The following is a 24,045-nucleotide window of genomic DNA, read 5'->3' as shown; positions in this document are numbered from 1 at the left end:
AGTGGCTTAGACTGAGCCACTAAGAACTGCAACATTGGCCAGTTTAAATGACTTACATCAAGTTCTCCCTACAACCATGTCCTCCATTTTAAAAATTTGAAACTCCTATCACTTTAAGCATGCAACACTTTGAAAATAACTTTAAAAACGTTTGTAGACTACATTACCACCGTTGACTCCATGTGTCCCAATGCAAGCTTATTCCCTCCCCCTTTTCTAATGTTAAACTGTAGATTAGCTATTTAATAAAAGTTCTCACTTTGAAATCCAGAAGGTGGTTGTATAGCAGATTCCTTTATACTCCTAGTTTTCTAATCAGACAAAAAAGTGTTCACTAAAGAGATCAAAAGTAACTCAAATTTGCACCAATGTAACTATTTGGCTAACAGGGATTGCCAAGCATAATACGTGTCAACTGAGTCTGGTAATAAAATCAAGGGGAGAAAAGAACCAAGGAGGTTGACAATAATTTAAATAACTAGTTAAAACCAAAGATGAAAAAAAAGTACAAATAGACCTGCAGAAACTAACCACTAATTTTGATGTAGTACAATAAAAATAATCCCTTCCGTTGGTATAGAACACTCATTTCCGGTATGATCTCTATGACAATATTTCCAATATTATCTCTTCCATAGGCTGGAGAGGTGATATCCCCATTTTACAGTTACACCAGTCAAGACAATAGGACCCTAATTTTGATTACTTCTGGGCTAAAAATAAGAAACTCTTTAGCTGCTCTAGTTTCTTACCTATAAAATGTAGCTGTCTACCCTATCAGCTTCACAGGATAGTTGTGAGAAAACATATGTGAAATTGTTGTGAAACAGTAATAAGTACTAGACAAATGCAATGCATTACCAATCAGGAGAATGACAGGCATAGGGGTAATGGGGTTTGAATGCAGGAGTCAGAGTTTGTACATAAAGAAAGTCAAAGGAATGGTAATAAAAGAGAAAAATCATTTCTTAAAAAGACAAACCTTGTTCATTGTACCATTCTTTCCATTTTCTGTACTTTTTTTTTTGTCAAAATATAAAGCTGGGGGAAAAAACCAAATCTCAAATTTTAAATCCTTTGTTTCAGGGGTCAGCCCACTATGGCCCACTGGCTGTTTTTGTTGTTTTATTGGAACACAGCCATGCTCATTAGTTGATGTACTTTCTCCCATGGCTGTTGTGCTACAATGGTAGAGCAGTTGTTACGGAGACTGTACAACTCTCAAAGCCTCAAATATTTCCTATCAGGCTCTTTACAGAAAGTTTGCTGACCCCTGCTTTATTTAATTGTGGAAAGCTATTAGTAATCTCTTCATATGCGTGCCAATAATAATGGGTTATCCCTTATGCTTGGTTCACCTGTTTCAAAAAGGAAATAAATAAAGCATCCAAGGGAAGAACATTTGACTTTTTATTACTTTTTAAAAATCCAACTTCAGTTAGATTAACAGACTAGGTTAGAACTTCAAATGTGATACATTATATACTGCACTGGATTTCTATTACTAAAAAGCCAGTTGGAATATGGCCTACACAAATCACGGGTGGGTACAAAAATGGAAGTAATCATTGAGCATTAACTGTTTCCTTTCAACTCTGTCACCGATTGTCTGTACTCTGTGGGGATTTAGAGATTCATGTTTGACACAGTTGAAAATCCCAAGTGGGACTGCTTTTCCAAAGATACTCTGTTGTCCTTCAAATAGAACGCCATGTTATTTCCTCCTTGCCTAAGCTCTTACTTGTAATGTTTATAACTTTCAAATGACCTAAACTGATGAATTACAGTTAACACACAGAATGCTGCTTTATCAGTCAATTATTAGCAAGACTCGTTCACCAGTACTTCAAGGTAAACATTCTTCACAACAGTTTATTTCCATCTCCTAATACAGTGAAACAAGAACTTATAACTTTAAGTGAAACTTAAAACTTTACTTTTGTCTTTGCACAATTCTGCCTACAGTTCCAAAGAGAATGTCAAATTAGATGGCTTTTAGAAAATGCTCATAGGAGAGAACAAGAGTTATTCCTCATACTGAATTTAAATTTTATAAAATTTCTGCAGCTATATGTCAACTTTCTGAACTACCCTACCTCTAAATCTAGTCTATTTCTATACACACTTCCAAACAATCTTTATAAATTTTCACTTCTCTGATCTCCTTAACATCTCGATTGCTAAAATATAGCTTCAAAAGTATGCAATTTTTAAGAAGATATAAAACATTAATGAATACTTGTGTTCTCGTATGTCACTACTCCTATTTATTACGTGTTCCAATAAATCAACAGAATGAAGCACTAAGACACGCTGAAATCTAAACTTAAAACCCAGATGGAACTGCAGTGTATAGATTACAAATAGGCTTTTCTTTCCCAGAATTCATATACAGAAGCCCTTCGGTATATAGCTTTTCCTGAACAAATGACATTAATACATTTTTTCCTTTTTTACATTTGTAAAAATTCAGGAAATCTTAAAATAATATTTATTTGCAAGACATTTGGCATAAGGTGATCAATAAACATTTAGGAAACAAAAGCTTTATCGAAATGAATACAATTTGTGGATAAACCCTGAATAAAGGGGCTTTTGGAAGAACTGGAATTTGCAGCAGCCACCTTTAGAAAGAGGGCCATCCACTCGCAATGGAAAACACTCAAGCATACCGTTCACTAGGTTCAGAAATCACCACAATATAATGAATTCTAAGGGCGTGGGGCTCAATTTACGGGCAAACTCAGCACGATCTAGGAGTCCAACATGATATACTAAAGAATGCTTTACCACCCTTCCAGCCATTACACTTCCACCTTATCCTACTCTTGTACTAGGATATATGTATTAACAATGTCACTTACTAATGTACCTAAATTTCAGGAGAAGCGTCCTTACGGATACAAATACCCAGTTTTTGAGAGTGTTCAAAGCATCAGCTGATAAGTTGAGCAAATGTTAACAAATGAAAGACAACTAGCATTTATGGAGTGGAAAAACACTACCTACCCTTTAATTAACTTAAATAACATATTTTACAATTCTACAACTGAGAGCTAGGGAGCTAAACTATTTGTGGATTACATCTTCTTCAAGAGACACACACACACACCCAGCCCCTCTATGAAGCCATAAACCAAAACCTATTTTTTAAAGGACTTTTCAAGGTGACTTATACTCATTTTAATGGAGCTCTTAATGTATTTGGAAATTAGAAAATTATTTTTCAGTGAAGATTCCAAAGGACTTTAAATACAGATCAATTTAGTAAAAGAATTGGTGTACCTGAAAGCAGCTAAACCACTCATTCTTTAAAAACCCTACATCTTACCTGCAAGATTCATGAGAAACAAATTTCATTTTATTAAGACAGAAGCTTGCCACCCAATTTACAATCTATCAGACTCTATGTTCTTATAGGTACTTAGCACACAGTTTAAAAGTTACATAATATAAGCCATTAAGTACTGACTTTTAGTTCCTTTTCTTATAAGATCTTAAAGGCAGGTGTGAGAAGAAAGAGAAAATGGAGGAACCAGTAGATTACACTTAATATAATATTTTGGTTTGGAGAAGAGGATTTACCTACAGCTTTTGATCAAATTTCTGTTTGTTCATGTCAGCCATACTTAAGTAGTAAGAAATCAAACTTTTCACCCTTTATAGTCCTTACATGCTACATTATAGGATGAAGAGTCTCTTAATTTATAGAAACATATTTTGTAATGAAAACACCTTATGTAACTCTGAATGGCATGAGTTTCACATTAAGGTTTAAATTACAGCTGTTTCGAGTCTTTCTAAAAATACCAATATACAGTATTGTTTGTTTAGGTGGTCATTTGCATAGCAAACTATTAAACTAGAAACTCAATGGTTCTAGGAAAACTTCACATTATGGATCGTTCCAGAAAGATGTATTCAAAATTAAAGTTACTTCTCTTAGAAAACTATAACCTTTATTTGCTCATCCCCTAGTAAGCTAACCACTTTTACCCATCCCCACTTTACATGGTACACCAACCTGAACAGATTTTGTGCCACAATTTCACTCAAAGGGCTTCTCATTCACTTTGTGACTGTACTGGATAATCTAGATGTAAGCAAGTTTGGGGATTTTAAAGTAATTGTCCCCTGTATTAGAAAAGCATGGTTTATAGTAGAGTAAAAAATTTGCATTCAGTAATTGCCTTTTGAAAAGATATCTTCAAATTGCAAACACATGTATTTTCACAAAACAATTTGGTCAGGAAGTTTTATTTTAACATTCTAAAGCGGTAACGCTTTAGATGTTACTTAAGTGCCCCAGACAGGATTAACAAAATTAAATGTTTCTAAATTACAAATTCAGCTCCTGTAGGAGTCTCAGGAAAAAAACAAAGAAAACAATCCCCCCTCCCAAAAGAAGTATGAACACACACATTTTGAAGAAACCCCAATGTTTCATGCAGTGGTAGGCAAGATGTAAAAAGCCACCCAAATTCACACATTTCTACACCAATCATATCAGAAAAAAGTACTCCGTAGTCAATCTGTACATCCAAATGCATTTGGGAATCTACACCTACGTTACATTATTTAATGTTATATACATTTATTACCCACCCCCCTTGTTTTTAATAATTTCTTATGTAAAACCTTCATTCAAACCCAAAAAAGATGTAAGACTAACTTGGGGGGAGGGGGCAGATAATCACTTTAGACATTCAGTTAAAATGTAGTTTATCTAAATCACAAAATGTTTAATAAAAACAAATATCTCCTCCATTTAATACTTTGCTTTCTAACTGTACAGTAAATTGCATTGTAGAGAGTACACCTCTATCTTCAGACTGTATCTTCTTTGGATGGAATTAAGATATAACTGGATAGTTTTAAGATAAATAAATGGGAAGTTGGTCCAACTAAGATGACAGCAGATATATTACACGCAGGATTTAATATTTTTAAATTCTCTCTGTGAAAAAAAAAAAAGGATGCAGTTGAATTGGGAAAAAAAAAAAAAAAAAGGCAGGTCAAAAAAGAACCCAGGTTCAATATATAAAAACGTCCCACAATAAGTTGACGATGGCAGTAAAAATAAGAGAAAAAATTAATCTTTCTGGAACATCATTTTTCAATAACGTAGAAACACTAGTGCCAGGAAGATTTCTATTCATGTAATTTTAGCATCCAAGTTTCCCTCTATTTATTTTATTGGAACAAATGCTTTAAATAAACTATTTGTCCTCTTCACTGAAGAGAGCTGGTCTGTTTCATCTTTAATGAGCTAGTTTTTGGGAAGATTAGCCATGTACTGTAGTAATGCCTACTGCATAAAATCCAAGCATTTGCTGTGAACAGTTGGAGAAAGCAGTCAGTTAAGAACCTAGGATCAATGGAAATAGATGTTACTTTAAGCCATCCATGAAAGAGAGACCCACAAAGTACCCAGTATTAAAGCCCAAATCTCTTCTTGCGCTTTTTTTGCTGTGCAAGTTCCACCCCTGTGAAAGAGAAATTGATCCGAAGTTCCAGGTTTTCTTGGGTCTTTAGTCAATTTTCACATTAGTATAGATTTTTCGGACAAAGGCACTTGTTCCCATGTAACCAATTGCTCCTGTAAAGATAAAATTAGATGTTTTGAAACAAATACATACAGAGCAGTATCCATCATTTACAAACAAACACTAAATGCTCTCTGCTCTGAAAAGCTATTCTTTTTCCAAGAATAACATCTTTTGTTAGTATTCTCTCTGAACTTATTAAAATAGTGTCATTTGTTCTGCAAGTCACCTGTTACTGTCATACACCAAGTTTGACCTGATGTAGTATTTTTATAATTAAATATCAATACATGAAATTATGAACTATATGAATTAATCTCTTATAAAGAATAATTTCAGAATGACAAAAATTTGTTAAATGAAAAAAACATGTTTTTTTTAAAATTTAAGCATAGATTTTTCTAGGTCATTAAAACAATATTAACATGTTCCCCAAACCATATGATACCTTATGGATAATTCAGTAAGAAGTGACTGGGGATTCTCTCAGGGAAGCACTGAGAACCACGACCCAGTGCCATTTGAAGCTCTAGGGAGGAGGCTTCTTTTTTTATGTTTAAATTGTAGAGGCTATGTGATTGGTAGAAAGGCAGGCATTTGAAGACATGCATAAGAGAGACAGGTAAGTAGATCACAAGTTTTTGAATAATTAGCTTCAAATGGGACCCAAAACACCAGAGAGCAGGGGTGTTTTTTGTCTGTTTTGTTAAATTAAGTTTCTGCCTCCTGGGCCTAAAAAAGTACTTGGCACATGATAAGATAGTCAATAAATATTTGTTGAATGAATTAATTAACTGTATAGCTCTTTACAGCAAATACTAAGGGATCTTTAAAACAAGACAGTTGGTCATTCATATCATAGAGAAGATTCTCCACTGGATTTAGGAATTTACCACCTAAGCCCATTATTCAAAGTCTAAAAGTAAATCTTCCATGAGTTAACGACACACACATATACACCTAATTGTCCACCTCTGAACTAACTTTTATTTGCCCAACTGGTGTATGCAAGGAAAAAAAATAAGTCTCTTCTGCCTTTACGTATGTAAACTGTACCTCAAGGGAACCAAATGGCTGATAAAAGGAAGTTTCTCCTTAGAGAAATATCCCAGCTAATAAATATAAAAGGAACAACAGAATGAGAATATTATAACCCCTAATGACTTATTTAAGCTAGGCAATAATTATCAATGGCTCCTAACCTCACAGAGACAACCAGACATTAAGTGCCTCCTTATGAAAGTTCACAAACCACCTGCTAAGTATTCTTGGACAAGTATTAATATTCTTGAGTATGATCAAGTCTGTAGATCTAACTACCACTTTACAGAAAATATGGGGGGGAAGAAGTACATAGAGAACATTAAATAACACCTTAGGGATATAATCAGCAAAATCCAGAGTGTGAAAAACACTACAGGAATTAAAACAAACCAACCAACCAAAACCCAAGTTTCTTAAATAATTGCACGGGAAAAGAGAGCAAACTGGATCTTGATGCAAACAAACTGTATTAAAAGAGAAATAAGGATGTGTGGGGTAAATTTGAATACTAAGTGAATATTTGAGCATATTAATAAATTATACTTATATATTGAATATATACTGAAATAACATTATATATTATATAACTGCATTCTTACATATTATAGTTATATAATAATTATAATATAGTATATAAACATTGCACATTTTATACACACACACACACTGAAATATTTACAGTTTAAATAACATGAGGTCCAAGATTCATGTCAGAAAAAAAGCGGGGTAAGGTGGGACTATAAATAAGACAAGATTGGCTACCAGTTGATAATTACTGAGGTGTTAGGTGTGTTAGGTACATGGGGACTCACTACATATATATTACTGTTCCTCTTTTTGTATATATTTGAAAATTCCCCATAATTAAATATTGAAAATATTTTTTAAAACCCATCCAAACAAAGCAAACCTATTTTTGCAATGAAGACATTTATTTTTTAATATGAAATAATTATACTACACTTGAAAATAGTGATAATTCATTTTGAAATAATTATATACAAGTCCTTACAAGGTAAGAGAAAACACCATTCAATTTATAAAAATAAACCTGAATTCTTATAAAAAATCTATAAAATTTTAAGTAGAATCAAAAATTTAACTTGCATAATACAACACTAGTCCAATAACCAAATCCAGTTTTCCCGACTTAGAAAACATTGTTCCCTTTTGAGCAGAGATATGCTTAAAAGCAAAACAGTGTCAACCTAGAGTATCATTTTTCCTAATCTTATGAGTATCTCAAGAATAAGCTTATAAAAATCTGGCTTTATAAAAGGAAGATACTGAATATGCTCTCTAGAAAAGTAAATGTCTTGGGAATAATACACTTTTAAACTTAATTTCCTTAAAACTAAAATGCTATGCTCAAAATATAAAGGCTACAACAATATCTAATTATTTCCCACCTTAACATAATTATTTATTTTTCCTACATTAAAAAAAAAATCAACAAATATTTTTCTTTCAATTACTGACTGAAAAAGCATTTCAGCAACATAACCTGATGCGTATGTATAATTTTTGTATTATGATGACATTTTAATCATTTCCACTGTGAACTGTTTCCCCTCCTCCCAAAACACAAATTAGCACTGAAGGCATATAAACCCTTTAAAGAATAAATGTTGGGACACTGCCAGAACAGCAGGGAACTGTAAATGTGCCAAGACTGTTAGGCAGTAAGATGAAATTTCAACAGGAAATGCGTTCAAAAACTTTAGCTAAATTAATTCCATTTTCTTTGTAAATGTCAAGATATTACCTCTCCAGGTTTTCCTAAAATCATATTATAGAAAGATTCAAGAAAAAAGTAACCTTCTGCATAATCCCATGACTCCATACCTCACTGATTGCTGGTGATAATCAAGAAAGATCTCAGAGGAGGAACCAAGATGGCGGAGTAGAAGGACGTGCTCTCACTCCCTCTTGTGAGAACACCAGAATCACAACTACCTGCTAGACAATCATCGACAGGAAGACACTGGAACTCACCAAAAAAGATACCCCACATCCAAAGACAAAGGAGAAGCCACAAAGAGACGGTAGGAGGGGCACAATCACAGTAAAATCAAATCCCATAACTGCTGGGTGGGTGACTCACAGACTGGAGAACACTTATACCACAGAAGTCCACCCACTGGAGTGAAGGTTCTGAGCCCCACGTCAGGCTTCCCAACCTGGGGGTCCGGCAACAGGAGGAGGAATTCCTAGAGAATCAAACTTTGAAGGCTAGTGGGATTTGACTGCAGGACTTCAACAGGACTGGGGGAAACAGAGACTCCACTATTGGAGGGCACACACAAAGTAGTGTACGCATCGGGACCCAGGGGAAGGAGCAGTGACCCCAGGGGAGACTGAACCAGACCTACCTACTAGTGTTGGAAGGTCTCCTGTGGAGGCGGGGGGTGGCTATGGCCCACCGTGGGGACAAGTACACTGGCAGCAGAAGTTCTGGGAAGTACTCCTTGGCGTGAGCCCTCCCAGAGTCTGTCATTAGCCCCACCAAAGAGCCCAGGTAGGCTCCAGTGTTGGGTTGCCTCAGGCCAAACAACCAACAGGGAGGGAACCCAGCCCCACCCATCAACAGTCAAGCGGATTAAAGTTTTACTGAGCTCTGCCCACCAGAGCAACAGTCAGCTCTACCCACCACCAGTCCCTCCCATCAGGAAACTTAGACAAACCTATTAGATACCCTCATCCACCAGAGGGCAGACAGCAGAAGCAAGAAGAACTACAATCGTGCAGCCTGTGGAACAAAAACCACATTCACAGAAAGACAGACAAGATGAAAAGGCAGAGGGCTATGCACCAGATGAAGGAACAAGATAAAACCCCAGAAAAACAACTAAATGAAGTGGAGACAGGCAACCTTCCAGAAAAAGAATTCACAATAATGATAGTGAAGATGATCCAGGACCTCGGAAAAGAATGGAGGCAAAGATCGAGAAGATGCAAGAAATATTTAACAAAGACCTAGAAGAATTAAAGAACAAACACCTAGAAGAATTAAAGAACAAACAAACAGAGATGAACAATACAATAACTAAAATGAAAACTACGCTAGAAGGAATCAATAGCAGAATAACTGAGGCAGAAGAACGGATAAGTGACCTGGAAGACAGAATGGTGGATTCACTGCTGTGGAACAGAATAAAGAAAAAAGAATGAGAAGAAATGAAGACTGCCTAAGAGACCTCTGGGACAACATTAAACACAACAACATTCGCATTATAGGGGTCCCAGAAGGAGACGAGAGAGAGAAAGGACCCGAGAAAATATTTGAAGAGATTATAGTCGAAAACTTCCCTAACATGGGAAAGGAAATAGCCACCCAAGTCCAGGAAGCGCAGAGAGTCCCATACAGGATAAATCCAAGGAGAAACACACCAAGACACATAGTAATCAAATTAGCAAAAATTAAAGACAAAGAAAAGTTACTGAAAGCAGCAAGGGAGAAACGACAAATAACATACAAGGGAACTCCCATAAGGTTAACAGCTGATTTCTCAACAGAAACTCTACAAGCCAGAAGGGAGCGGCATGATATACTTAAAGTGACAAGAGAGAAGAACCTACAACCAAGATTACCCTACCCGGCAAGGATCTCATTCAGATTTGATGGAGAAACCAAAAGCTTTACAGACAAGCAAAAGCTAAGAGAATTCTGCACCACCAAACCAGCTCTACAACAAATGCTAAAGGAACTTCTCTTAAGTGGGAAACACAAGAGAAGAAAAGGACCTACAAAAACAAACCCAAAACAATTAAGAAAATGGTAATAGGAACATACATATCGATAATTACCTGAAACGTGAATGGATTAAATGCTGCAACCAAAAGACACAGGCTTGCTGAATGGATACAAAAACAGGACCCATCTATATGCTGTCTACAAGAGACCCACTTCAGACCTAGGGACACATGCCAACTGAAAGTGAGGGGATGGAAAAAGATATTCCATGCAAATGGAAATCAAAAGAAAGCTGGAGTAGCAATACTCATATCAGATAAAATAGACTTTAAAATAAAGAATGTTACAAGAGACAAGGAAGGACACTACATAATGATCAAGGGATCAATCCAAGAAGATGATATAACAATTATAAATATATATGCACCCAACATAGGAGCACCTCAACACATATGGCAACTGCTAACAGCTCTAAAAGAGTAAATCGACAGTAACACAATAATAGTGGGAGACTTTAACACCTCACTTACACCAATGGACAGATCATCCAAAATGAAAATAAATAAGCAAATAGAAGCTTTAAATGACACAATAGACCAGATAGATTTCATTGATACTTATAGGACATTCCATCCAAAAACAGCAGATTACACTTTCCTCTCAAGTGCGCACAGAACATTCTCCAGGATAGATCACATCTTGGGTCACAAATCAAGCCTCAGTAAATTTAAGAAAATTGAAATCATATCAAGCATCTTTTCTGACCACAATGCTATGAGATTAGAAATGAATTACAGGGAAAACAACGTAAAAAACACAAACACATGGAGGCTAAACAATACGTTACTAAATAACCAAGAGATCACTGAAGAAATCAAAGAGGAAATCAAAAAATACCTAGAGACAAATGACAACGAAAACATGATGATACAAAACCTATGGGATGCAGCAAAAGCAGTTCTAAGAGGGAAGTTTATAGCTATACAAGCCTACCTCAAGAAACAAGGAAAATCTCAAATAAACAATCTAAACTTACACCTAAAGGAACTAGAGAAAGAAGAACAAACAAAACCCAAAGTTAGCAGAAGGAAAGAAATCATAAAGATCAGAGCAGAAATAAATGAAATAGAAACAAAGAAAGCAATAGCAAAGATCAATAAAACTAAAAGCTGGTTCTTGGAGAAGATAAACAAAATTGATAAACCATTAGCCAGACTCATCACCAAAAAGAGGGAGAGGACTCAAATCAGTAAAATTAGAAATGAAAAAGGAGAAGTTACAACAGACACCGCAGAAATACAAAGCATCCTAAGAGACTACTACAAGCAACTCTATGCCAATAAAATGGACAACATGGAAGAAATGGACAAATTCTTAGAAAGGTATAACCTTCTAAGACTGAACCAGGAAGAAACAGAAAATATGAACAGACCAACCACAAGTAATGAAATTGAAACTGTGATTAAAAATCTTCCCACAAACAAAAGTACAGGACCACATGCCTTCACAGGTGAATTCTCTCAAACATTTAGAGAAGAGCTAACACCCATCCTTCTTGAACTCTTCAAAAAAACTGCAGAGGAAGGAACACTCCCAAACTCATTCTATGAGGCCACCATCACCCTGATGCCAAAACCAGACAAAGATACTAGAAAAAAAGAAAATTACAGACCAGTATCACTGATGAATATAGATGCAAAAATCCTCAACAAAATACTAGCAAACAGAATCCAACAACACATTAAAAGGATCATACACCATGATCAAGTGGGATTTATCCCAGGGATGCAAGGATTCTTCAATACATGCAAATCAATCAGTGTGATACACCATATTAACAAATTGAAGAATAAAAACCATATGATCATCTCAATAGATGCAGAAAAAGCTTTTGACAAAATTCAAGACCCATTTATGATAAAAACTCTCCAGAAAGTGGGCATAAATGGAACCTACCTCAACATAATAAAGGCCATATACGACAAACCCAGAGCAAACATCACTCTCAATGGTGAAAAACTGAAAGCATTTCCTCTAAGATCAGGAACAAGACAAGGATGTCCACTCTCACCACTATTATTCAACACAGTTTTGGAAGTCCTAGCCACGGCAATCAGAGAAGAAAAAGAAATAAAAGGAATACAAATTGGAAAAGAAGATGTAAAACTGTCACTGTTTGCAGATGACATGATACTGTACATAGAGAATCCTAAAAATGCCACCAGAAAACTACTAGAGCTAATCAATGAATTTGGTAAAGTTGCAGGATACAAAATTAATGCACAGAAATCTCTTGCATTCCTATACACTAATGATGAAAAATCTGAAAGAGAAATTAAGGAAACACTCCCATTTACCATTGCAAACAAAGAATAAAATACCTAAGAATAAACCTACCTAGGGAGACAAAAGAGCTGTATGCAGAAATCTAGAAGACACTGATGAAAGAAATTAAAGATGATACCAACAGATGGAGAGATATACCTACCATGTTCTTGGATTGGAAGAATCAATATTGTGAAAATGACTATACTACCCAAAGCAATCTACAGATTCAATGCAATCCCTATCAAATTACCAATGGCATTTTTTAACGGAACTAGAACAAAAAATCTTGAAATTTGTATGGATAACACAAAAGACCCCGAATAGCCAAAGCAGTCTTGAGGGAAAAAAACGGAGCTGGAGGAATCAGACTCCCTGACTTCAGACTGTACTACAAAGCTACAGTAATCAAGACAATATGGTACTAGCACAAAAACAGAAACATAGATCAATGGAACAAGGTAGAAAGCCCAGAGATAAACCCACGCACCTATGGTAAACTAATCTATGACAAAGGAGGCAAGGATATACAATGGAGAAAAGACAGTCTCTTCAATAAGTGGTGTTGGGAAAACTGGACAGCTATATGTAAAAGAATGAAATTAGAACACTCCCTAACACCATACACAAAAATAAACTCAAAATGGATTCGAGACCTAAATGTAAGACCGGACACTCTAAAACTCTTAGAAGAAAACATAGGAAGAACACTCTTTGACATAAATCACAGCAAGATCTTTTTTGATTCACCTCCTAGAGTAATGGAAATAAAAACAAAAATAAACAAATGGGACCTAATGAAACTTAAAAGCTTTTGCACAGCAAAGGAAACCATAAACAAGACAAAAAGACAACCCTCAGAATGGGAGAAAATATTTGCAAACGAATCAATGGACAAAGGATTAATCTCCAAAATATATAAACAGCTCATGCACCTCAATATTAAAGAAACAAACAACCCAATCCAAAAAAGAAGACCTAAATAGACATTTCTCCAAAGAAGACATCCAGATGGCCAAGAAGCACATGAAAAGCTGCTCAACATCACTAATTATTAGAGAAATGCAAATCAAAACTACAATGAGGTATCACCTCACACCAGTTAGAATGGGCATCATCAGAAAATCTACAAACAACAAATGCTGGAGAGGGTGTGGAGAAAAGGGAACCCTCTTGCACTGTTGGTGGGAATGTAAATTGATACAGCCACTATGGAGGTTCCTTAAAAAACTAAAAATAGAATTACCACATGATCCAGCAATCCCATTACTGGGCATATACCCAGAGAAAACCATAATTCAAAAAACACATGCACCCCAATGTTCATTGCAGCACTATTTACAATAGTCATGTCATGGAAGCAACCTAAACGCCCATCGATAGACGAATGGATAAAGAGGTTGTGGTACTTATATACAATGGAGTATTACTCAGCCATAAAAAGGAACGAAATTGAGTCATTTGTTGAGACGTGGATGGATGGATCTAGAGACTGTCATACAGAGTGAAGTAAGTCAGAAAGAGAAAAACAAGTATCGTATATTAACGTGTGTATGTGAAACCTAGAAAAATGGTACAGATGAACCGGTTTGCAGGGCAAAAGTTGAGACACAGATGCAGAGCACCAACGTATGGACACCAAGGGGGGAAAGCCGTGGGGGGGTGGGGATGGTGGTGTGCTAAATTGGGCAATTGGGATTGACATGTATACACTGATGTGTATAAAATTGATGACTAATAAGAACCTGCTGTATAAAAATATAAATTAAATAAAATTCAAGAATTCAAAAAAAAAAAAAGAAAGATCTCAGATTAAATAAAGAGGAATTCAGGGAACAATATTCTGAAGGAAGGATGGCCAATAATACTAAACAAAATTTTTGATTGCCAAGGGATACATAGGATGTTCCCATATAACACAAATCCAGGTTTAGCTTTCAGTCCTTATTCATCTTTCCCTCAAAGTTGGTTAACTAATTATCACGAGGAAAGGTTATCACAGCAGCTATAAATAAAACGTGTAACTATAATATAGAGAACTGTCTTCCCTTATAGCTGGTGAAATTAGTTTTACTACTTTACAGTCAGTGTCATTTGTATATGTGTGTACAGTGGTCACACACATGGTATATACGAACAGAACAGATTCTTTTTTTTTAAATTTTTATTTTATATTGAAGTATAGTTGATATACAATGTTGTGCTAGTTTCAGTAGTACAGCGAAGTGATTTAGTTATACATATACATATATCTATTCTTTTGCAGATTCTTTTCCCATAAAGGTTATTACAGAGTACTGAGTAGAGTTCCCTGTGCTATAGACAGTAGGTCCTTGTTGATTATTTTATATCTAGTAGTGTGTATATGTTAATCCCAACCTCCTAATTTATCCCTCCCCTCCATCTCTTTCCCCTTTGGTAACTGTAAGTTTGTTTTCTAAATCTGTGAGTCTGTTTCTGTTTTGTAAATAAGTTCATTTGTATCATTTTTTAGATTCCACATGTAAGTGATATTATATGATATTTTTCTTTCTCTGTCTGACTTACTTCACCTTGTATGATAATCTCTAGGTCCATCCAGGTTGCTGCAAAAGGCATTATTTCATTCTTTTTTATGGCTGAGTATAGATTCTTTTTTTTAAATTATCATGTAACATTATATTAGTTTAAGGTGGACATCGTAATGATTTGATATATGTATGTATTGCAAAATGATCACCTCAATAAATTTAGTTAACATCCATTACCTCACATAGTTACAAAGGTTGTTTTTCTTGTGATAAGAACTTTTAAGACCAAACTCTTAACAGCTTACAAACATAAAACACAGTATTATTAAATCTAATCACCTTACTGTACATTACATCCCCAGAAGTTATTCATCTTATAATTGGAAGTTTGGACCTTTTGACCACCTTCATCTCCGGCAACTACCAATCTGCAGAACAGATTCCTCTGAGGAAGGAAGAAAGCAATCTTGGTACCCTAAAGAGGTCCACAAATGTCATACCAGGACCTAGGTTTTAACAAGATCATTCTGTTTTCCTTATTCTATTGCCCATCCTATAGCTAAAGGTAGAATTATCCAAAAAAAAAGGTGTGTGTGTGGGGTAGTTCTGAATTGTACACTATCTGGAAATGTCTCCAGAGTGATTAGTCCTTAAGTCTTACAACATTCCTTTGAGGTAACTAGGGAATCAGCCTCGTTTATTGGGTAAAAACCTGAATCAGAAAAAAAGTGAGCTGCTTGTACATTTTCCCTTAAGATACCTCTGCCAGGACTCAGTGTCATGAAATTGCTCTGAGATGAAAACACAAGGTGTAGAAACCCAAAGAAACTACAGAAACAAAGACACAACCCCAGAACAGAAGGACAGCCCAAGATGCTTGGCACTCCTCAATCCAGTAACAGCAGCAGCCGGCACTCACTGAGCATCTGCCATCCACCTGATGTTTACCCACAGTCAATCACTGGCTCCTCATCACAACCCTGCAAGGTAGGTATTAGTACTGTTTTGCAAATGAGAATGTTGAGGAAGAAAGGTTAAATAATTTGGCCACAGTAACAGGGCTATTAAGTAGGGGCAATGCGATTCACAACCAGGACTAATTGTTCCCCCTGAGTCTAGCTCTTCCCAGAAATTCTCCACCATGTCTCCCATGTAACTGGCTATCTCTTAACACCTAATAACAGACCTGCATTACACTTGGTGCTTCACACACATGACACTATTACAAATAACTACTCTGAAAGCTATGCCCATTTTATAGATTAGAAAATGAGATTTAGAAAGGTTAATACGCCTTCCCATGGCCACAAAAAAACAGTGAGTGGCAGCATGGAGGTTTAATCTAGGTCTCTCAGACTCTTCAGTCCATGTCTTTTCCACTTTTCATGCTGCTTCCAAAAGTTCTTTCTTTATTTTCTAGTTATTTCACACATACTAGAGACTCTATTATATGGCGATAACTATTACCTCTTCCATTTAAGGGAAGATTGTGATAGACCCATGAAACAGTGGTATTATCCTCATTTTACAGAGGCTTGGAGAGCTTGGGGAACTGGCTCAAGGTATAGAACCACAGATGGCACAGTCAGAACTTAAGCCCAGTCTACAGACCCCCAAGCGTGTACTGATAACCAGTCAACTGTGCTGCCTCCTGGACACTGCTACCTCCATGAACGGTGGAACCGAAACTTCCAGACAAAATTCATTCAGCCAAACCTTAACCTGTTTACATAATAATCTTTTCCAAAGAATCTAAACAAAACAAACAAACAAACAAAAACAACAATTCTCAACATGAATAAGAAACTAATTGTGGTATGGAAAATAAAAATAGTGCTACACAGAATTACTAAAAACAGGAAAGTAAAAAAGATATCAATGAGGTAATAAATTAGATTTTGAGGAATAGTCAGAAGGACTGAAATCAGATGCTTGAGTTTATTTTGGTATTCCTGATCAAACAACAGAAAGTAGTTTCTTAATTTCCAATTACTGTATTTTTCTAATTCAGAAACACTCAAAGATTTACTCATGATGTTCCAGGAAGTTCAGAACTTACCACACATTATCCCTAAGGCTGTGCTAAATACCGCCATATATCCAAAGTAAAATGATGTCTGAAATAAGCCATACATCCTGAAACAAAACCAAAAAATTATATATAGTATATCCATTTTTACTTTAGACATAAGGCCTAAATTCTAGTATTTAAATGACAAACTTAGCTTCTAAAATACAAAATGAAAAAATGTCTCCACTTACTTTGTTTTGAAAAAATAGTAGTAAAAGGAATACATGTAAACATAAATTGCAGTTGATGCAGCAGAGAGAAAACTTGTCCATTGCCTGAAGAAAAAAAGTAACCCTTTTGAATGGATGGCACTGAAAGATTTTAAAGCAAAGACTTTTATAAAAACATCCTTTAAGATTCTGTATATTTAAAAACAAATGCATGTACAAATGTACAATGGCATTTAAGTATATCAACGAGGAAAAAGCCTAAGAATTGGAAGGAGAGATCCTAAATGTTGTCAAATTTCCTATTATAAATGACCCTAAATAAACCATTTCCTTTTTCAGACCTGTCTCCTAGTGTTTAAACTAATGACCCTCATTAATACCAAAAAAAATTTTTTTGACTGATATTATTTCTCCTCTAAAATAGTCAACATTTTTATAATTGAAAAAAAAAAATCCCTATACTATCTTGAGGAAAATTTCTATACAGATCTTTTACTCCACTTGATACACTTCAAATGGAATCTTATTTAAAAATATTATGGTCCCCAGAGGTTCTTCCCAGAAATAAATACTCACCACCTATAATCCTCTGCATTTAGTAGGAAGTATGTGCACACGATGGTCACACAGACGGTCACAATGCACAGGATGACCAGCACCAGCATCATGAAGCCATAGACATAATAGATCTTATACGCCCAGAAAGACGTGAAGATGAAATACCTAAATACAACACAACCAAGACACAGTTTTCTAGTCTTTATTCATGTAGCTCACACTGCTCTTGCATCTTAGTTCTCACTTTTTTCTCACTTAAATCTCAACATTTTTCTTTCAAGTAACTTCCAACAGTTTCCCTTACCCCCTTTTCATTAAATCATTTAAAATTCTCTCAGAAATATTTTCTTAGATAATCTTTCAAGAACAGACTCATTAGTAGGGTAGGGTATTCATCGCTAAGCAAACTAAATAAATTAGAAGCTTAAGGAGTATATTGTGGAGAAGAAAAATGAAAATAGCTAAAAATTCTTATTTTTAAAATAAAGTCAATTTCCTCGTTCTTTCATTTTTTTCTAGATACGACACTATATAAACAATGTATTTTATATTTTATAAAACACCCTATTAAATTAAAAAAGGTTTGATATAGTAATAATGTATAAAATTAGTAAAATAAAAATAATTAGGAAAAGAAAGCCTATGGAAGCTTCATGCCATTTTCACAGTACCACAAGAGAAAGGGCATTAAGATTTTATACCAAAAAAAAGATCCTTTACTCTAATTCCATTACACAAGCCATAGTTAAACAAAAAGGGTTTTTTAGCCTCTTTTCTTTTTCTTGTTCCCTTCTGCTTGTTAGTTACCTTATTCATCACCCATTCTTTCAACAGATATTTACAGAGGCCCTATACATATCAGAGAAGCAGTGAGAACAGAACTGAAGACAAAGTCTCTACTCTCAAGGAGATTAGTTCAGTGGGAACTAGTAAAGGGGCAATCATGACACACAAGTGCTTCTCCAATGCACCTAACAGGGGCAACTTACAGGTTTGGCTGGGTGGGGCTCTGGGGGTAGGGAAGGGTAGTGAGAAGAATCAGATAAGGCATGGTGGGTGGGGAGCTAGAAGAATGTTCCACGCATTGGAACAGCAAAGGCAAAGGCTCACAAATAAAGGAATTCACTGTATTTAGAAAGACTCAAAGTAATTCAGTATGGCTAGAACTTCAAATGAACTGTGAGATATAAGAAGTGAGGTTGGAGAAGAGAACAGGGCCAGATTCTATATTATGAAGGTCTTTATTGACTATGTGATGGGGTTTGGACCTTACCTCAATGAAAATGAGAAGTCTTTAGCAAATAAGTGACATGATCAGACTGATACCTTAAAAAGACCACTGTGGCTATCAAGAGGAGAATAGGTGTGAGGGTGGTCAAGGCAGAGAAGTTAAAGATACAGCAGAGTGGCTACCAAACGGAACAGAGTACCCGAGAAAACAGGAAGAGAAGTGATCCACAAGGTAGTATGGACAGGGTAGGAAGGAAAAAATAGTGGCAAGTCAAATCAGGGTGAGGACACAAGTCAGAAAGTACAAAAGAATTTCTCGAACTGGTTTTATTAAACCATGAGCTAGAGTGACACGCTCTCCAATCCCTCTAAGGTGCCGACTAATTAATACCCACAGCTGGCAGGTGACCACCAGGAGTGGCCCAAATCTATGTCAGTTGTCCTTATTAGTGTAATTAGACAATTTAAATGTCACATAAAGAAATAAACATGATAGCTAAAAGAATTATGATTTCTATGAAAATTATGTTGACTACTTTGGAAAAATTCAGTAAGGTGAGCCACTAAAAAAAAAGTGATAAAACTGGGCATGGGTGAGACAACTATAAAAGACTGGGGGACGAATGTACAAATCTAGAAGGATTCTGCACTTAGGATACTTCAGACAGGTCTTTACATTCCTGCTCCACTTTAAAAAGGTTGGAAAATACAGAAGATGCATTATGAATTTCAAAGGTAAAAATGATGGAAACGTCAACTGGGTACAAAGGCAAGACCTGGCTCTGTATTTTTTTAAAAAATCAGTGAAAGACGTACCTTTTGTTGTTTTAAGTTAAAATAAAATGCTATGTATGTATCTTTTTTTAATAATTCCCTTACACGAGCCAACTTTTTCAATTAACCAACTGTCAGATTCAATCACACCTCTTAAGGAGGCATCCACTACGCAGGAGAGAATCAGCACTGGGGCATCTGGAAACGTGTAAGGAAATTTTGAGTAGTCACAATGACTGGCATTTCATGGGCAGGATCCAGAGGTGTATGACTGGAGTTCTTGAAAAACTCCCATACAAAGACCTGTCTTTCCTAAAATGCCAGAGCATTCCCATCAAGGAACACTGGAACACAGGCTGAGAAAAGAAATGCTTATATTTTGCAGTGGGGACCAAGGATGCAGATATGAAGCATGGTAACTGGGCACAAGATGGCATATCTCCCACCCCCAAACACATACATAATTCCCAGCAGTCCTGTGGGCCTCGATGGAAGAAGACTAGGAATGAATGCGTATCCAAAGATGTCAGGATCTTGACCAACTGGTAGGTAATGGCTTACTTAGTTCCCTGGACCCTTAGAAATATTTTAAAAATAAAAATCAGTAATTTCTTATATCATGTAGGTGATCAAAGGCTGGTCTGACATGCATGCATTCTCTAGCATGCATGCTTTGATTTCTAAGATCTCCTGTTTGGTGAGAAAGGTCTAGAACACAATACAAAAACAGTATAAACTTCACCTGAATATTTGAGAACAAAGCAGAAAACCACCTTTTGATTGACTACGTAGACCCCTTTCTAGAAGCATGGACTTAACAAACTAACTCTGTTAGATGCCTGCCCATCTGATGATTCTATACCTATCCTGACTCCTAAATTTTCTTATTACAATGAAATCCCCCAAAACATAAATACATTGCCAAAACTTACATTTCAATAAAGATTGAGCCAAAAGGTAAAATTCCTCCCAGGCAAACAATAACTGCAGGCTCCATGAACCTGGAAAATATTAAAATTAACAGTAAACTTCTAGTATGATTTCCACATTATATTATATAAACCCTGATAACAGAAATCAGATGCTTGGTACTTAAAAATAATCTAAAGGATAGAAACAAACCAGTAAAAAGAAAAACAAAAATTCAAAGAGGCACAGTACTGAGAGGGGACTTCAAATTAGCTGTAGGTTATAGTCAAAATTCTTTTTGGCATTCGAGGCCGAGATAAGAACTTGTGGAACACAAATACTTGCTACTGGCAGAACTCAAGAAAAACTGTGAGTATTTGCTCCTGTTCTATACTTTTCAGTTAACTTCTAAAAATTTTTGTCATTTACTTACAGAAAGCCATAGTGAAAGAAAATAAAAGTCTTGAGACCCCCCTGCATCTGAAATAATGTTTCCCAAATTGTGGCCTTGCCAATCTCTTTGCTCATGCTTGCCTTGGTTCAGTAATTTGTTTTCCTATGAATCATACAATTAAGGTATTACGAGTTCTGAGTTATAAAAGGAGTCAAAGAATGAATAAAAAATAAAATTCAAACCTCATTCATTCACTCAACAAACATTTATTGATTGCAATTGGTAATTCTCCACCTGGAATGCCTTCCCTTGTCTCATAGTTCTCTCCTGCGAGCACTGACTCAAGTGTTCTCCCTGTAAAGCCTTTCCCGGGTCTCCCAAGAAGAGGTGGGTTCTTCCACTGTCTCTTGAACGTAACTCCATGGCAGCACTTACCACACTATACTGTACTGTCTAATTAAATACCTCACTAGATTATAAACCCTGGCAGGCAGAAGCTATTCACCCAGGTATTCCCAGTGTCCAGCACAGTATGTGGCACATAAAAGATAGTAAACTACTATTTCTGAAATGAACAAACTACAAAACTGAGAAGAAAATGAGTTTGAGAGCCGAAAAAAAAAATTAAAAAATTTTAAAGTCTAGTCTTCTTTCCTCCTTTTATAGAAAGCCAAGATCCACAGAGGTTAAAAATGACATGCCCGCCAGATCTAGTATTCAGATTTTGGTTCCCATACAACTACATAAAGAAAATGAAGAGACACGCGAGCCTTCCTACACCTAAATGTGACCCATGGCTATTAGCAAGGTCACGTGTTGCTCCTTCCTCTCCTTCACCAGCCCTAGTGACCCAGAGGAACTTTTGTGATTTCTATGCTTTTCCTTTAACCTTATCCTCCCCAGTAATGGGTAAAGGAACAAACATTAGGTCAATGGGCCTTAACAGTCTAATCTTGATTTGAAGATAAAACTGACTTTAAAAAACAGACTACAAAAGTTCTCATAAGCACCAATCTAAGAGAAAAAGAACACGGACAATTCCCAAGACTAGAACAGATCACTCTCCTTTACACTACGGGGCTATTTTATTCAGCCTCCACTTCTGCAAATGTCTACACACCTCCAAGTCTACAAAAGACTATATAAGTACTTAAACATAAGTTATACTTACAATATAGCAAAATATCTAGGAAAAGAGGCTTTTCAATATATATCCCTTATTATGAATATGTAGAGTCTACCGTATAGCTATTCTTATGAGATGGGGAATAAAAAAAATGTACAGTAAGATTGTTCTATTTATGTCTGCAAGTAAGAATTAGGAAAATAAAGAATGCAGAATAGCATAAATCATCACTAAAACATTCAATTTACTAATTTTATTTTATTTATTTATTTATTTTTATTTTTTTGGCTGCGCCGTGCGGCACGTGGGATCTTAGTTCCCTGACTAGGGATCGAACCCGCACCCCCTGCAGTAGAAGGGTGGAATCTTAACCACTGGACTGCTGGGGAAGTCCTCAATTTACTAATCTTAAAAGGCAAAACATATGAGTTCACATTTTGTTCAAATTTGAATTATGAAAATTAGAAACATAAACATATTAGTGATATCTCACTTTATGTCCAAAAGTTGAAAAAATACAAACCACCTCAAGTTAAAAATCCATCAAGAATCACTATTTCAAAGCTGAATGGTCAAATGAACTATAAACTATGCTTACACTATTGCAATAGAAGAATCGCTTTAGCTGTTAAACAGAAATACCTGTCATCCTTCGTCAGGATGAAATCTTGAATTATGGGAGATCCTCAAAAATACATTTTGTGCATAAAATGTGAAAAATGTATTTGAGAGATTCTATACTATCCCAGAAGTGAAGGTAAAGAACATAGGTCAGTAAATTATAATTGGTCTCAATACTAATTCCTCTCTCAACTGATACAAAATCTATGGCTATAAGTCAATGTTGTTTCGAATAATAAAATATCTGGAAAGGAAAGTGAAATTAGAAGCCAGGGGTTGGCAATCTTTTTCTGTAAAGGTTCGGATAGTAAGTATTTCAGGTTTTGCAGGTGATATGGTCTCTGTCATAACTACTCAACTTTGATGCCACCCTGTAAAAGCAGTCACAGACAATATGTCAACAAACAGGCATGGCTATATTCCAACAAAATTTTATTTATGAAAACAGGCAGCAGGTCAAATCTGGTTTATAGACTGCAGTTATACAACGGCTGCCGCTTTAGGTCCCACCCACCTCTATGCACTAGTGTACTTACCAAAGCATTTGATTTCTCTGTAAACGGCACCAATATTCAAAAAAGTGAAATAAGCATATCATTTATTACTACTCCTAGCAATATAAATTGAAGGAAAAAGTAAAAAGACAAATTCTTAAGTTTAAACTTATAAATACATGCCAATTCTAAAAATTATGTATACATAATAAATAGCCTTAGGAATTTATATACTGTGAGAAGCAATCACATAAAATTTAGCATTCTCTTTACCATTTTTTCTCCGGTATGGGACGAGGCACAGCATTGACACGACACGGAAAGTTCGGCTGACCTGACAGATTTCGGCCAAGTATTGTACCAACAAGATTTAGAGGAAGGATAACAAAAAAACAGATGCAACAAACGGCCACCTGTAAATTAAATTAAAATATGTGTGATTACTCAGAGAACAATAACACTAATAAAAACAAGTAAAAACGACACTTAAAAATTTAAATACAATTTGATCACAAGAGAAAATGTTTAAGTTCAATAAGGGTTAAAATTGTGCAGAGTATATACTAATGGCAATAGGAA

The 24,045-nt window shown here is 35.6% G+C and overlaps 1 protein-coding gene across 1 annotated transcript in view; it reads right to left on the bottom strand.

Annotated features, from left to right (window-relative positions):
• Positions 1-1,397: 1,397 nt before the first annotated feature.
• TM9SF3 (transmembrane 9 superfamily member 3) overlaps positions 1,398-24,045 on the bottom strand; it is a 75,834-nt gene continuing 53,186 nt past the window's right edge. The window contains exons 10-15 of the mRNA XM_059899856.1: positions 23,740-23,879; positions 20,855-20,923; positions 17,937-18,083; positions 17,382-17,465; positions 17,179-17,255; positions 1,398-5,599 (exon numbers count right to left, since the gene is read on the bottom strand). Coding sequence (XP_059755839.1) covers positions 5,532-5,599; positions 17,179-17,255; positions 17,382-17,465; positions 17,937-18,083; positions 20,855-20,923; positions 23,740-23,879 — 585 coding nt within the window. The 3' untranslated portion in view covers positions 1,398-5,531. The remainder of the gene's footprint in view (positions 5,600-17,178; positions 17,256-17,381; positions 17,466-17,936; positions 18,084-20,854; positions 20,924-23,739; positions 23,880-24,045) is intronic.

Source organism: Balaenoptera ricei, chromosome 16, assembly GCF_028023285.1.
Source record: "Balaenoptera ricei isolate mBalRic1 chromosome 16, mBalRic1.hap2, whole genome shotgun sequence".
In the NCBI taxonomy this organism is placed as follows: Eukaryota; Metazoa; Chordata; class Mammalia; order Artiodactyla; family Balaenopteridae; genus Balaenoptera; species Balaenoptera ricei.
This window is presented reverse-complemented; position numbering and strand designations above follow the sequence as displayed.